The sequence below is a fragment of the Capra hircus genome, chromosome 29, assembly GCF_001704415.2.
Source record: "Capra hircus breed San Clemente chromosome 29, ASM170441v1, whole genome shotgun sequence".
Taxonomy (NCBI): domain Eukaryota; kingdom Metazoa; phylum Chordata; class Mammalia; order Artiodactyla; family Bovidae; genus Capra; species Capra hircus.
In genome coordinates this window covers 50,328,793-50,342,602 of record NC_030836.1, presented here as the reverse complement: position 1 = coordinate 50,342,602, position 13,810 = coordinate 50,328,793, and the positions used below count along the sequence as shown (strand labels likewise).

Genomic DNA, 13,810 nt, shown 5'->3' with positions numbered 1-13,810 from the left:
CAGGGCTGGTGAGGGGGAAGCCGGTGGTGGGGCCCATGCTGCTGGAGGGGGCGAGAGGTGCTGGGGGCGCACACCTGTGCTCCTAGGTGGTGGGGCCTTTGGCACTGGTGGGGGCTGGGGGGGCAGAGGCAGCCTCAGGGAGCCAGGCTTCCCCGCCAGCTGGAGAAGCCAGGGCCCTTCTGGTGCAGTCTGAGAGCAGCTAGGCCACACGTGCTCCAGGCGTGTGTCCGTCTGTGTGTGTGCCTCTGTGTGTACACGTGTGTGTGTCTGCGCGCATATGTAATGTGTGTGCCTCTGTGTGTATACGTGTGTCTGTGTGTGTGTGTAATGTATGTGTCTCTGTGTATGAACATGCTTTATCTCTATGTGCGTACGTGTGTGTGTGTCTGAGTGTGTGTGTGTGCAATGTCTGTGTGTGTATATATGTACGGGTCTCTGAGTGTGTATGTTGCTGTTGTTCAGTCACCAAGTTGTGTCCAACTTGTATGTGTATATGTGCATATGTATACACGTGTGTGAACATGTATGTGCATATGTGTGTATCATGAGTATATTATAAGTGTCGTGCGTGTGTATATATGCGTGTGTGATGTGTGTGTACATACATGTGTGTAATGTAAGTGTGTGTGTGTATAATGTCTTATGAGGGGGCTTCCCTGGTGGCTCAGATGGTGTGTATCTATGTATGTCTCTCTGTCTGGGTGTGTACGTGTGTATTCACGTCTGTGAGTAACATATGTGTCTATATACGTGTGTGTCTCTGAGCATGTGTGTGTATGTCTGTGTCTGAGTGTGTGTGTGTATGTCTGTGTCTGTGTGTGTCTGTGTAATGTCTGTGTCTGTGTGTGTACATGTCTGAGTGTGTGTGTGTGTAATGTCTGTGTCTGAGTGTGTGTCTGTGTGTGGAGTGTCTGTGTCTATGTAAGTATATGTGTCTGAGCGTGTGTGTCTATGTGTATATGTATGTGTGTCTATATGCATGCATCTCTGAGTGTGTGTGTGTATATGACTGTGTAATGTTTTGTGTGCACATATGTATCTGAGTCTGAGTGTATGTGAATGTGTGTCTTTCTGCACATGTATGTGACGTGCGTATTGTGTGTTCCTCAGTGTGTGCGTGTCTCTGTGAGTGTGTGTAATGCCGTGTTTATGCGTGTATACGTATGTGTATGTGTCCGAGTGTGTGTCTGTATATGTGTATATTTGTGTGCATGTGTCTGAGTGTGTGTCTCTGTGTCTTTGTGTGTCTGTGTCTATGTGTGTATATGTATGTGTACGTTTCTGAGTGTGTGGATATATGTATGTGTCTCTGAGTGTATATACGTATATCACTGTGTAATGTTTTGTGTGTATATATATGTATCTGAGTCTGAGTGTATGTGTGTACATATGTCTTTGCGTGTATGTGTGTGTCTATGGTGTGTGCATCGTGTGTTCCTCCGTGTGTGTACATATGTCTTTGCGTGTATGTGTGTGTGTGTGTGGTGTGTGCATCGTGTGTTCCTCCGTGTGTGTACATATGTCTTTGCGTGTATGTGTGTGTGTGTGTGGTGTGTGCATCATGTGTTCCTCCGTGTGTGTGTGGGTGCGCATGTGTCTTTGGGTGTGTGTGTGTGTCTGTGATGTGTGTATCGTGTGTTCCTCCGTGTGTGTGTGCGCATATGTCTCTGGGTGTGTGGGTGTGTGTGTGTAGGAGCAGGCTGGGTGGAGGCAGGCTGTGAGCCTTCAGATGAAGTGGCGCATGAAGAGAAAGCTGGAATCCACCCCCGGTGGCTGGCCCTGCCCAGAACAGGTTGGACCTGACCGAGCACGGGCCGGGGCTGCACGGGCGGGGGCTGCCCTGGGGGAGGCAGGGGCCAGGGAGGGAGAGAAAGTGGGCTTGGGGGCCGCGGGGGCCCAGGCCTGGCTGCACCCCTCCCCTGAGGGCACCCCGTCTGCCTGGAGGTTCTCGGGTCCCCTCTCAGTGCCCACAGGGGCTCCGGGCCGGCGGGAACGCAAGCTTGGACTCCCAGGAGAGTCCCGAGAGGTCCGCCTCCCTTCCAGGTCCCCACAGCTGGGGACTGAGGACCAGGGTGGGCCAGTCTGAGGAGGGAGGGTCCTCACCCCCTGCGCCCCCAGCCTGCCAGGCTCAGCACCACACGGCAGGTCACACCTCAGGCGGCACGCTGGCTTCTTTTTCTTTTTCATTTAAAATCGGTGCATCCATTGACCTTTTTGACACCGACTCCTTCCAACAGGGATGTGAGGAGAGGCGGCAGAAAGGGGCCTCCCTGAACATCCTGCAGGATGGGGATGAGGATGCTGACCCCGTGGGGCATGAACAGAAGCCCAGCGTCCCCCAGCGCACACACACGCACACTGACCGTGGCCCCGGCCAATGGCCCCATGGGTGGAGGGCAGGGCTGGTGGTTCTGGGCCAGTGCGGCCACAGGACGCAGACGCAGGTCAGTAATGGAGCCTGGCCTTTCCCCACCTGGGCACAAGAGCTCTCACACACCAACACACAGGCACACCAAAGTCCCAGTGCCCTGACCACCCCAGGAGGAGCCTGCATGGAGCGGGACAGTTGAGTGTCCAGGCTGTGTGGTGAGGTAGGCCTGACGTTCAGGAGCAGGCGGTGTGCCTGGTGATCCAGGTCAGACTAGGGGTGGAGGGCGGGGGTCCTGGGGCCGCTTGCCAGGCCAGGAACATTTCTTGTGGTGACCTGCATGGAGATTACACACGTGTAAACACATGCAAAATCTGTGAGCAGACCCTCCAGACGGGTGCATCTTAGGTGAGTCACACCCCGCTAGGAGAGGACACGCTGCCCAGGCAGCGCCCCGCAGACCTGCGCACCCTCCAGCACGGCCGTAGCGGGCGGAGGAGAAGGGCCTCAGGGACGCTGGGCAAGTGGGGGGCCCCTGGGTCCAGGCAGAGGAGAAGGGCCTCAGGGACCCTGGGCAAGTGGGGGGCCCCTGGGTCCAGGCGGAGGAGAAGGGCCTCAGGGACGCTGGGCAAGTGGGGGGCCCCTGGGTCCAGGCAGAGGAGAAGGGCCTCAGGGACCCTGGGCAAGTGGGGGGTCCCCTGGGTCCAGGCAGAGGAGAAGGGCCTCAGGGACGCTGGGCAAGTGGGGGGGCCCCTGGGTCCAGCGCAGCCCCCACTGCAGACAGCCCCTGGTGGTGGGCCGGGGAGCCGGGGGTGAGACATCCCGGAGACAGGACTCCAAAGGGACTCCCAAAGGCTGTCTCTCCAGCCCAGCACCCGCTCGAGGCTGCGTGCCCCCTCCCAACTCCACTTCTTCTTTTTGGCCACAGAGGCAGCGAGGAAAAGTGCAGCCCATGTTGCCGGGGGCAGGCAGGGCTGGGCCACCAACTCCCTGGGCAGCTGGGCTGGGCCCGCACTGCCCCTTGGTGTCCCCCTGGCAGGGGCTCGTCCCTCCCGTCCACTCCACTCTCCCCGGGGGACCCCCCCAGCCTCGGCCACAGCCTCTCAGCCCCCTCCCCTGGGCTCCCCAGGTGCCCTCTGGCCTGTTCCCCAGGTGAGGAGGCCCCAGCAGGCCCTGCAGGGCAGCCAGTCTGGGTCCAAAATCCTGCTGCCCAGCTTCACTCAGAGACCAGTCATAACTCCGAGCTGTCAGGTGCTGGCCCCCTGCCCTTCCCTGCTCTGAAATCCCCCACCTCTCCCTCCTCAGGTTCTGGCCGAGCCCCAGGGCTCCCCGCACCCCAGGAAGAGCAGGACAGGAGCCAGGCGGTGCCGCCACAGGGGCAGGGAGCACACACAGGGCCCAGGGGTGCATGGGGGTCCCCTGGGCTTCCCTCTCCTGGCTGCCCACCCCCGCCCCCAGTTCACCTGTCTCCCTGTCTCCCAGAGAGAGCTCACAGGAGGCCCTACTGGCCCCGACCACTGAGACCAGGGCGAGGCAGCCCTGGAAGGCTTCCTGGAAGAGAGCCAGCGTCTGGGAGGAGAAGGCTCGGGAGGAGGGGTCGTGTTCAAGCTGAGGGGCAGTCAAGGGTAAAGGGGTGACTGCCAGGGGAGGCGACAGTGGGAGGAAGATTGTCGGAAGGACAGCCCGCCCTGGCTGGTCCCATGCCCCCGGACAGAGCAGCCTCTGTGCATCCCCTCCTTGGTAAGAGCCCTGGGCCAGCCAGCCTTGCCGCGACTCCCAGCCCCAGAAACTTGTCCGACAGCCAAGAGTCCCAGCTTCCAGGCCGGTAAAATGGGCACAACACAGCAGGCTGAGCTGAGCAGGGAGGGGTCGGGCGCGTGCTAAGCACACCAGCACGCACGTGGCCGCACACGCTCGGTCGCCCACCGCGGCCTCCGGCTAGCGCCCACCCTGAGGATGACGCGTGCCCTCCATGTGGGACCGCTCCACACCACCGCCTGGCAGAGCTGAGCCCCTGGTGCCCGAGTCCCTCCCCTGGGCCCCGCAGGAGGGTGTGAGCAGCACAGAGGCCCGCTGGAGGAGAGGCCTCTGACCGGGCGGGGGTGGGGAGGGAATGGTCAGGGAGAGGCCACGGGGCCCAGGAGGCGCTGCAGGAAGCGCGGGTGGGAGGGGTGACTCCCCAAGCCAGGCCTGCCAGGCCGGGTTTCCCCTGATGGAGCCCCGCCCACTTTCAATCCCACAAAAGGCATTCAAATGAGAGACAAATATTTGAGGCTGAAGATAAAGCCCAGCGCAGCCTCATCAGGCAGCCCGAGCTGCTCCCAGACCCTCATTTGGATATTAATTGGACTTCGTTTAGGGATTTGCATGCTTGTCAATGAGGGCAATGGCCCGCCTCTGTGGCCAGGCCTGGACTTGTAGGCAAATGCCGGTCCACGGTGAGGGGAAGGACTCGGGGAGCCCTAGGTGGCGGCCAGCACCTCCGCAGATAGTTCCGGGTACCTAGCCTGAACCAGGGGGAGGCCACCCACGTGGGGCCCCGGCCCGTACCCCACGCAGAACACAAGGGAGACAAGCGGGGAGAAGAAAGCGTCCTGAGGACGCCCGTCAGCCTGATACCGGCCCATCCTCCCACTGAGGGGACACCTGCCCCTTCCAGGTTGTCAGGACCCATGTCACAGGTAGTGGGCACACAGGGACCCTCCCTGGGAAGGCCTGGAGCCTGTCCTGGCCTCCTGTGGGCTCCCCGGGGCCCCAGGGTGAGAGGCAGCTCGTCCAAGGCCACCCAGGCCCCTCCGTCCTCAGCAGTGACATCGCCCGATGGTGCCCATCTCCTGGCCGGCCCCAGGCTGCAGCAAGGGTGCAGACAGGGCCCCGAGGGGTGGGGCTGCCCCAGCAGACGATGTGCAGCTGGGGTCCCGCAGGGGGGGCTGGGGTCACTGGAAAGCCCTGCCTGTGAAGGACTGAACTGTGCCCCTCGAAGTCCTCTTTAGAGTCCTGAGCCCCAGGACCTCAGAATGAAGTTGTATTTGGAGCTGGGCCCTTAAAGAGGTGAAAAAGGTGGAAGGAGGTCACGAGGGTGGACCCTAGTCCAATATGCCTGGGGTCTTTACAGGAAGAGGAGGCCAGGACACAGACACACTCAGAGGGACGACCCAGTGAGGACACGGCCACCTGCACACCCAGGAGAGAGGGGAGGGACCAGGTCCTGGCCTTCCAGCCTCCAGGACTGGAGATGACGAACGTCAGCTGTTTGAACTGCCCCGCATCGCTGGCTGATGAGTGCACTGCCTCCAAGGCCGTCAAGGCCCCTGGGTTCTTGCCTCAGTTTCGCCAAGTCCACCCCAGGTGCCTTAGTGCTGGGCCTGGCATTCCTGGTCACCACGGAGGAAGGGTCTTGCTGAAGGGAGGCGGGCAGACAGGACCTGGCTCAGAGCCCCCACCCCTCCCCCGGGGCTTGTGGCAGAGTCGCGGGGGGTGGCATGCAGCAGGGGGTGGGCACCCACCCCGGTTTCTCGCGCCATTTGGTGAGTGGCCTTGGGTAGGGGCTGCTCTGGGGTGCTCTCAGGGTGCCCCCCTCTGAGAAGCTGAGCTTCAGCGCTCTGGTGACAAAGGCCCATTTCAAGGTGTAAGGGGGGCTGCAGGGGCCCAGGCTCTGCAGGGGGCACTGCTGGGGGCAGGTGGCCGGGCTGAAGGCAGTTTCCTTGGCACCCAAGACAAATGCTTGGTCTGCCCTCCTCCACACCCCCCCCACCCCCGCCACCCTGGGGCTGATAGATTAGCCTCATTAATCACAATCTGCCCTGGGGTGGGGTGGGGCTGGAGGGGTCCTGGGTCCCCCTGCAGGAAGCGGGGAGGCTCCGTCCACCTGCACGCGGCCCTGGCTGGGGGCACCAGCGAAGGGGCCAGGCACTTGCCCCCAGAGCCCAGCCAGGCCTCTGCTCCCCCTTCACCACGTGCGCCTCCCCAGGGCCCCCCAGTTGGAAGACAGGGTGTGGGAGGCCAGAGCTGGCGTTCTGCAGATGAGACCCTCCCTGGCAGTGATCCCAGCAGAAGCACCAACAATGGTGCCCTCCAGGCAGGTGGGGGCCAGGAGGGGAGGCAGGAGAGGGCAGCTGTGCCCGGAGCTTCAGCTGTCGGCTCAGAACCCGGCGTCTCTGTGAGCCTCGGGCCTGTCGCTGAGCCTCCTGGGGCCTGGAAGTGGGGGCAAGACCCCTCGAGGGGGCTGGGAGGACGAGGGGCTCCTGAGGGGCCTGCCCACACCGTGACCCGAAAGAGCTCGAGGCGGACTCACAGCCCACAGGCCCCCGGTCCACTCTCCTCTCTGTTGCAGCAAAGACCAGGGTGGACCTCGTCCTCCAGCGCCCTGCCCCGGGAGGCCCCCAGACAGCGCCCACCCTGACTGGTGCTACCCGGAGAGGGTCCACAAGCCCTGTTGGGCCCCCTCCTCCTCACCCACTAGCGACAGTCTGCAACCCCTTCTATCTCCCAGGGCCTCCTCCAACCGGCAGCGCCCCCATCACAAAGCCACAGTTGAGACCCTTCTCTTGTTGGCCCTGCCAGGTCAGCTCCAGCCTCCTCCCGCTCTCCCTTAGGACCCCCAAGTGCCCCCTGCCCCCACAAACAGCAGGGGCTCTGCTGGGCCTACCTGGACCCCCCTTGCACCCTCTGGGTCCATAGAGCCTCACCCTCTCAAAGCGCCTTTGCGGCCGCGCCCCTTCCATCTGCGGGGTCCTCTCGTGGCCTGGTGGCCTCGGAACCCCGGGACCCTCCCTTGCCCTGACCCTCCCCCAGGGCCTCCCCCTCAGCTAGGATTCAGGGGCCTAGAGGGACCCAGCGCAGGTAGGAAGGCAGGGCTGGCCTGGGCAAGGCCGTGGGGGCAGACGCAGCCCCCACCCCAATCCAGGCCTCTCCACGCCGGCTCCTCGGGGATACAGCCCCCTGCACGTCCCTCTTCCTTCACCCCGAGGCCACACGGGACTGCTGCTGTGCGTGATGGAGAGGACTCCAGCGTCCACGGCACTGAGCACAGCACCCACCATCCCTCCTTCCTCGAGTGGCCGCCTGCACCGGCGACCGCTCAGGTGGAAAATAACCAACCACAGGACGACAGCGGGGACGGGTGAGCCCAGAACTGCCTCCTGTCAGCCCTCCCTCGGCAACAGCTGACGGGCGCAGGTGCAGCAGAGCGCGGGTGTGCAGTCTTTGCAGCGTCTCCGCTATTCCGTAGCAGCAGAATCACGTGCAAGCTGCAACACTTCAGCGGCTCATTTCGGTGATTCTGCGTGGCAGTCGACGTGCTTAACTCTACATCTAAGACTAGCATCGCACAGTATAGAAATTCATGCCAATAAATTATTAACTTTCTTTACTTGAATGGCATTAAATAGCAAGCTTGCGCCACTACGTCAAGACAGGCCGTGGAATAAAGGAAAAAGCTATTTCCACACCTTTAGCGTCACTTTCCTCCCACATTTGAACAAGGGCGTCTCGTTGTGATCTCACGCTGCAGGAGGGCCCCGCAGATAAGGAAGCCAGGCCTGGGCCGGGGGTTCTGGGGGGGGCTGCCCTGGAACAGGCAGGACCGTGGCAGTTTTGACTGCCCCTCTCGGGACGCACTGGTCCCAGCACACCGGACAGGCAACAGCTCTGCAAGGTCAGGACTGCAGGCTCCGCTTCAGGGGCACGGCTCCGAGATGCTACGTGACCCCGACAACACCCAGGGCCCCTGATGTTCCCCTGGAGCCAGTGTGTCCGCCAAGGGCCCAGCAGTGCCGTGTGCCCAGGACACAGGTCCCCTGAGGGCAGGGCTTCCCTGGGCACTGCTGCAGCTGGACACAGAGAAGGTGCCCAGTGGTTTCCAGAATGACCAGGCGTGGGACCTGGCAGAGCAGACGAGGCCAGCGGGCACTCGTGCTGGACTCCAGCGTCTGAGAGGGTGGCCCCGTGTGGGTGGCCTCCAGGGACGCACCATTCTTTGACTAGGCGAGTTTTAGCCACAGGGAGGCTCCTGGGACTATAAAGCAGGGTTCCTCGGGGAAACCCATTGTCACAAATAACGAAGACAACATCCTGACCTCCTGTGGCACGGCGCCCCCAGAGCGCCCCTGGGGGTTGTGGCCATCCAGACCACCTGCCCACCTGCCCACCCCTAGGAAAGACTCCCCTGGTCCCACCCAGCTTTACCCCGAGGCACCATTCCCCCCTCACCACAGTGGGGGTCCCCACTTAGCCCCAGGCTCCTTAGATCTAAAATCGGCTTCCGACCTCCAGCGGGGGTAAGGCCTGGGCCACAGGCCACCAGGAGAGCCCCACTGCCCCCACCACGGAGCTGAGGGTGGGGACCCGAGCAAACGTGCTGGTCTGGAACATGGAATTGCTAAGTGTGCCCCCCAGGACAGCCCCAGGCAGCCCCGCCCTCCTGGAAGGGGGCCAGTGCGAGGATTCAGGAATGAAGCCGTCCCTGTTTGAGTCCCGTGCCCTGTCACCTTCAGGCTCTATGACCTCCAGCGCCTCGTCTTTCAGAGCTGTGCTTTCCGGTTCTGTAAAGGGGGCCGTGATCGGCACCCGTTTACTGACAGCTGGCGGGGGACGGGGAGCTTTCTGCCTAGGGTGAGCCGGCAGGCCAGCATGCCCATGTGGGCAGCTGTCATCCTGCCTGGTCAAACACAGCCCACTCTTCTCTTAAAAATGAGCCCGCTCAGATAATCAGTGATCAGTCACCACATGGGATGCAGAGCCAGGAACATGCTCTGAGCGCAGGAACCCAGAAACCAAACGGGAGCCTGATCTCGCCTCTGCTTCCGAGCCACCCCCTCCAGTCACAGGAAATGCAGGACCAGTACCCAGGGAGCGCCAGCAGCGACGCTGGGACACGGACGACCTCGCCTCCTCGTGAAGCGGCTGGGGAAGGGGTGCTCACAAGAGGCTTAACCCCAGGGCGGATCTCCACCGGATCCTTGTGATAAAACCAGGGGCTTCCCAGGGGTCCAGTACTTGACTCTGCTTCCACCGCAGGGGGCACGGGCCCTATCCGTGGTCAGGGACGTTCCACAATCATGCAGTCAAAAAAAAAATCACAAACGTGGAAAACAGAGGCAATCAGAGGGCCGTGCCACTCACTGGGTGTTTGACAAAATGAGAAGAGCTGTTGTTCATTTGGGGGGTCAAGGTACTGGGGTTCCCCTTGGAAGCTCATCTGGAGAATTTATGGGTGGAACCGTATGATGTCTGGGGTCTGTTTCAGAACCACGTGGGGGTGGGGAGGGGTGCATGGACAGCCGAGGGTTTGTGTTCAGTTCTTGCTGCTGGTGATGGGGGCTTCTCAGAGCCTTCTCCCAGATCTGGCATGCCCATCGTTGACCAGGCTGGATGCTGGACGCCTGATACAACAATGTCACTTGTGGGTTAGACGGAGCCTGTGTGCCCTGCTAGAATGTCAGCTCCATGAGGGTGGGGATTCCTCGGGCACCACCCCATCCTCCATGCCTGGCAAAGAGAACACATCCAGCGGAAGCTCTGGAACTTCTGCACACGCTTAGGATCTTCCGTAAATTGAGAAGCACAAAAATGGCAGCTCTTACCCTTGGCAGAATTCCACCGCCAGTCCCCCTCGCCTGCCCCTCCCGTGCGCCCCCACCCCTGCCAGCCAACACCCATGTGTGACACTACCCTGCCCACAACCACTTCGTGTCCTGAGAGCCGCATGCTTTTCCCTGGGTCAAGGTAAGGAGACTCAGCAGAGGCCGGAGCCAGAGGCTCAGCGAGGTCACTGACCACGCTGTGGACCCTGGGGAAGGCCGAAGGCTGGCCCTTGCCGGGTAGCCACGTCACATGCCTCGTCTGTCCCTTGGACGAGGCCAGGTCACTCCTGACCCCGCAGTCCCCAGCCACAGCTGCTCTGCTGACCCCGCCAAGCCTGAGCCCCGTCAGACCCACCCAGCATGTCTCCCTGCTCGCCCGGGACACATCTGCTCTGCCAACACCAGTCGCCCCAACCTGCCCGGGTTTCAACGGCCGTGACCCAACCACTCCCCGCAGGAGGAAGGGGTGCCTTCGGCATCTGAAAGCAGCCTGGGGGACCCCTGTCGGCTCCGCCCCCAACCTGTACAATAAAAGAGAGCTCTGGGCAGGGTGAGACTTCAAAGCCGCCGAGGCTCTGGTCAAAGGTAGGGCTGAGTAATCACCTCTGAGCTCGGGGAGCCTGGAGAGGCCTCCTTGTTCCTCTCAGAGGAGGCCCTCACAGCCCCCACCCGCAAACAGGTAGGCAGGGCCCAGGCCTCTGTAGCCTGCAGGGCACATGTGGCCAGGAGCCACAGGCGTGGCAGCAGAGGGCCGAGTATGGTGGGCTGGACACGGCCAGACACCTCTCCCCCGCCCTCCCACAACTGTAGGTCCCCCCACTGCCAGGTGGAGAGCCCTGCCAGGGGTCACCCAGCTGGTGGCGGACAGCGGGGATCTGACCGCAGCAACCTGGACCCCGAGACAGAGGGCAGCCTGGGGGCCCACTGGTCAGACCCCCTCAGGCTGAGCCCTGTGCTGGGCATTGCCTCAGAGCCCGACCCCAGTCAGCAGCCTGCAGACCTCAGCGTCCCAGCGGTGAGGCCCCAACGCCTGACAGGAGCCCCAGGCCCGCCCGGGCCTATGAACTGCTTTGGCAGAGCAACCCCCAGATGGAGGCATGGGGTCCAGGGAGACCAGACCACAGATGTGGGCCTGCTGGGTCCAGGGTCGAAGCCACCACCCTTGCACCCACACGGGACCCTCCCCCGGATCATGGGGGCCTCAGGGGTATGGAGCGGGTATGCCCCCACCACTGATACACAGCACTGGTTTATATATAGATCCATCTTCCCTGAAACAGGCTTCCTGAGGCTGGTCTCTCCCCAGCTGGCGGAGCTGCAAGGGGATGCCCACCAGGGACTCTGCCCCAGGGCTGTGGCAAGGGAGAGTTCAGCCAGGTTCACAACTTCCAGGAAGAGGGAGTCGGAGGGAATAAACAGTCTTTATTGTGTTCTAAATCTAAGGGCTCTTTGCACAAAAATAAGCCTTCATACCGCCAGTGTCCCTGAGCAGTTCAAGTGCATGCGTTCGTAAAAAACATTTGCGTCGTCATAAAGCCCTCTCCCCTTCAAACCTCCAAGAGTCGGTTCCGCAGCCCCAGTCCAGGGGAAGGTCTCTGCGGACAGGGTGGCTGGGGTCCGAGGAAGCTGCCGCCGGGAGGAGGAGGTCAGGCGGGACCCCTTGCACACTAGCCTTGGGTCAGGCTGGATGGCCGGGAGCGTCGGCTGGATCCCTGGCTCGGTGGTGGCTTGGCCCGCGGAACGACGAACACGGAGGCGGGAGCCTTTCCAACCGGCTGGCTCCGCAGGGGTGAGCGCGCTCCCCGCCGCTGGGAGGGAAGGGGAGACAGGCACGCGCGTTAGTGCGGGATCCGGCCCCGGACACCCCGCGCAGCCCGGCCCTCCCCCACCCCCACAAGCGTAGTCGGCAGTTTCGTTCTCTGGGTGGGTTTTGGAGCCCAGGTCTCCGTGGGAGCCTCGGCTTCGGTGTGTGGCCCGGCCCCGGGCGCCGGGCGGGGCGAGCGCTCGGAGCCGGGGTGAGTCAGGGCTCCGCGCCCCGCCGACTCATTTCTGCCACCGGGCCGGGCGCGCAATTTGCAATGCAAAGTCTCTCCGCCTCCCAGCGCCCTAGTCTGCCCCGAGATCCGCAAACACTCGGGGCCTCACCCGCCCCAGCCCTCCGTCTCCCCGCTCCCCCTACGGCGGCGGAGCAGCAAGGGGGAAGTTTTGCAATCCCGGACAAACAAACGCTAGTCTTGCACAGGCTTGAAGAAGTCTGGGGAGGAATAAAGAGGGAGCGAAATCCAGGCCGTCGCTCCGGCCTCGCCGGCTCTCGGGGACGCGAGCGGCGAGGCCGTTGTCTCCACCGCGCCCAGCCGTCCTACCTCCAACCCTCCCTCCTTCCCGCCTCTCGGAGCCTACCTTGCGGGGCCGGGCGCTCAGTAGCCCCCTAACCAGCTGGAGAAGTCGAGCAGCTCGCGCTCCGCGGGGCTCAGGGCGCCCTCACAGCCGCTGTCGTCCGACGAGTAGGCGGAACGCGGCGACCCAGGCTCCGAGCTGTGCCCACGACCCGGGGACGACGAGGCGCAGGAGGGCAAGGCGGCGGTGGCGGGGGTTCCCGATGGAGCGCGGGGCAGGGGGTGGCGCGCGGCCGGGGCCAGAAGCCCCCCGGCCAGCGCGGCCCGCACAGCATCGTGCTCCGCCAGCAGGCGCTGCAAGGCACGGATGTACTCCACCGCCGAGCGCAACGTCTCCACCTTGCTCAACTTCTTGCTGGCACCGCCGTGCGGCACGTGCTGCCGCAGCGCCTGGAACCCCAAGTTCACCAGCTTCACTCGGTTGCGCTCGCGCTCATTGCGCCGCGCCACGGCCGCCGCTCCACTGCCGGGGTCCATCGCGCCCGGCCGGCGGCGGCGGCTGCAGCGCAGCAGCTCTGGGGACTCCGGTCGCCGGCGAACGGCGCAGCAGCCCGGGACACCAGGCGCCGGGGGCGCGGGCCGGGGCAGCGCGCGGCTGTCCATCGCGTCTGCATCCACTCGCCCCGCGCTTCCCCCGAGTCTCTGTGCGCCGCAAAAAGGTGGAGGGCAAAGAACCGAGGGTGGAGGAAAGCCGATCAAGTCTCAGCGACGATCGGGCACTGCGCTGCCAAGACTCCCTGGGGTACGCGACCCCAGGTGGTCCGGGGTCCGGGGACAGCAAGGCGCAGGAGGCCGGGAGAGGGCGGGCAGTGCGCGCCGAGGAGCGTGGGGGGCTCGTGACTCGCGCGTGCCGTCAGTCGCTCGCCAGGTCTTCCCTGAGCGACGCAGGCGGCGCGTTTTTAAATATCTAGATAACCCTCCTCCGCGCCGCCGCCTCCTTTCTCACGCCCTCCTTCCCTTGCCTCCCCCTCGCGCCGCGCTTCGCCCAACCCCTGGCGCACAGTCTGCAAAGACCGAGCGGTGAGCCTCCGAAGACCGCACCCAGTCCCCCGAGCACAGCCCTCAGGCCCCCAGCGCGTCCCCGTTCCCAGCAGGCCCCCAGTGCGCCCCCCAGATGCAGTCCGCGGGTGCCGCGTGCGCACCGCCGCCCCTTCCCCGAAGCTGCCGTTCACAGGTCCTGGGTACGCCCCCCGCCGCGTCCGCCTTTGCGGGGAGGTGTGTCTACCACCGCGGCGGCGCAGCCATTCCGGAGGCGCGTGAGACCCCCGGGGGCAGCACGCGCCGGGCAGCCGGCACCCACGCTCCGCCCCTTGAGGCCGAGGGGCGTGGGGGGCCTCAGCCAATGGCGGCCGCCCGCTCGGCCAATCGCGGCGGGCGCGGCCCCACGCCCGGCCCCTGGGAGGAAGCGTGTACGCCCGACGCGTGGCTCCGGGAGCGTCTCTAACAAAGCTTGGCGCCCGCGC

General features: G+C 63.5%; 1 protein-coding gene across 1 annotated transcript; it reads right to left on the bottom strand.

The window, feature by feature from the left end:
- Positions 11,354-13,591, bottom strand: ASCL2 (achaete-scute family bHLH transcription factor 2). Its single transcript, XM_018043599.1, has 2 exons — positions 12,352-13,591; positions 11,354-11,759 (listed from the first exon to the last, which is right to left on the bottom strand). The coding sequence occupies exon 1, from the start codon at positions 12,948-12,950 to the stop codon at positions 12,369-12,371; it is 582 nt and encodes a 193-aa protein (XP_017899088.1). The 5' UTR covers positions 12,951-13,591; the 3' UTR covers positions 11,354-11,759; positions 12,352-12,368.

Bases quoted from the DNA above. Each gene is read 5' to 3' on its own strand.
- ASCL2 (XM_018043599.1), bottom strand. From the start codon at position 12,950: ATGGACAGCCGCGCGCTGCCCCGGCCCGCGCCCCCGGCGCCTGGTGTC.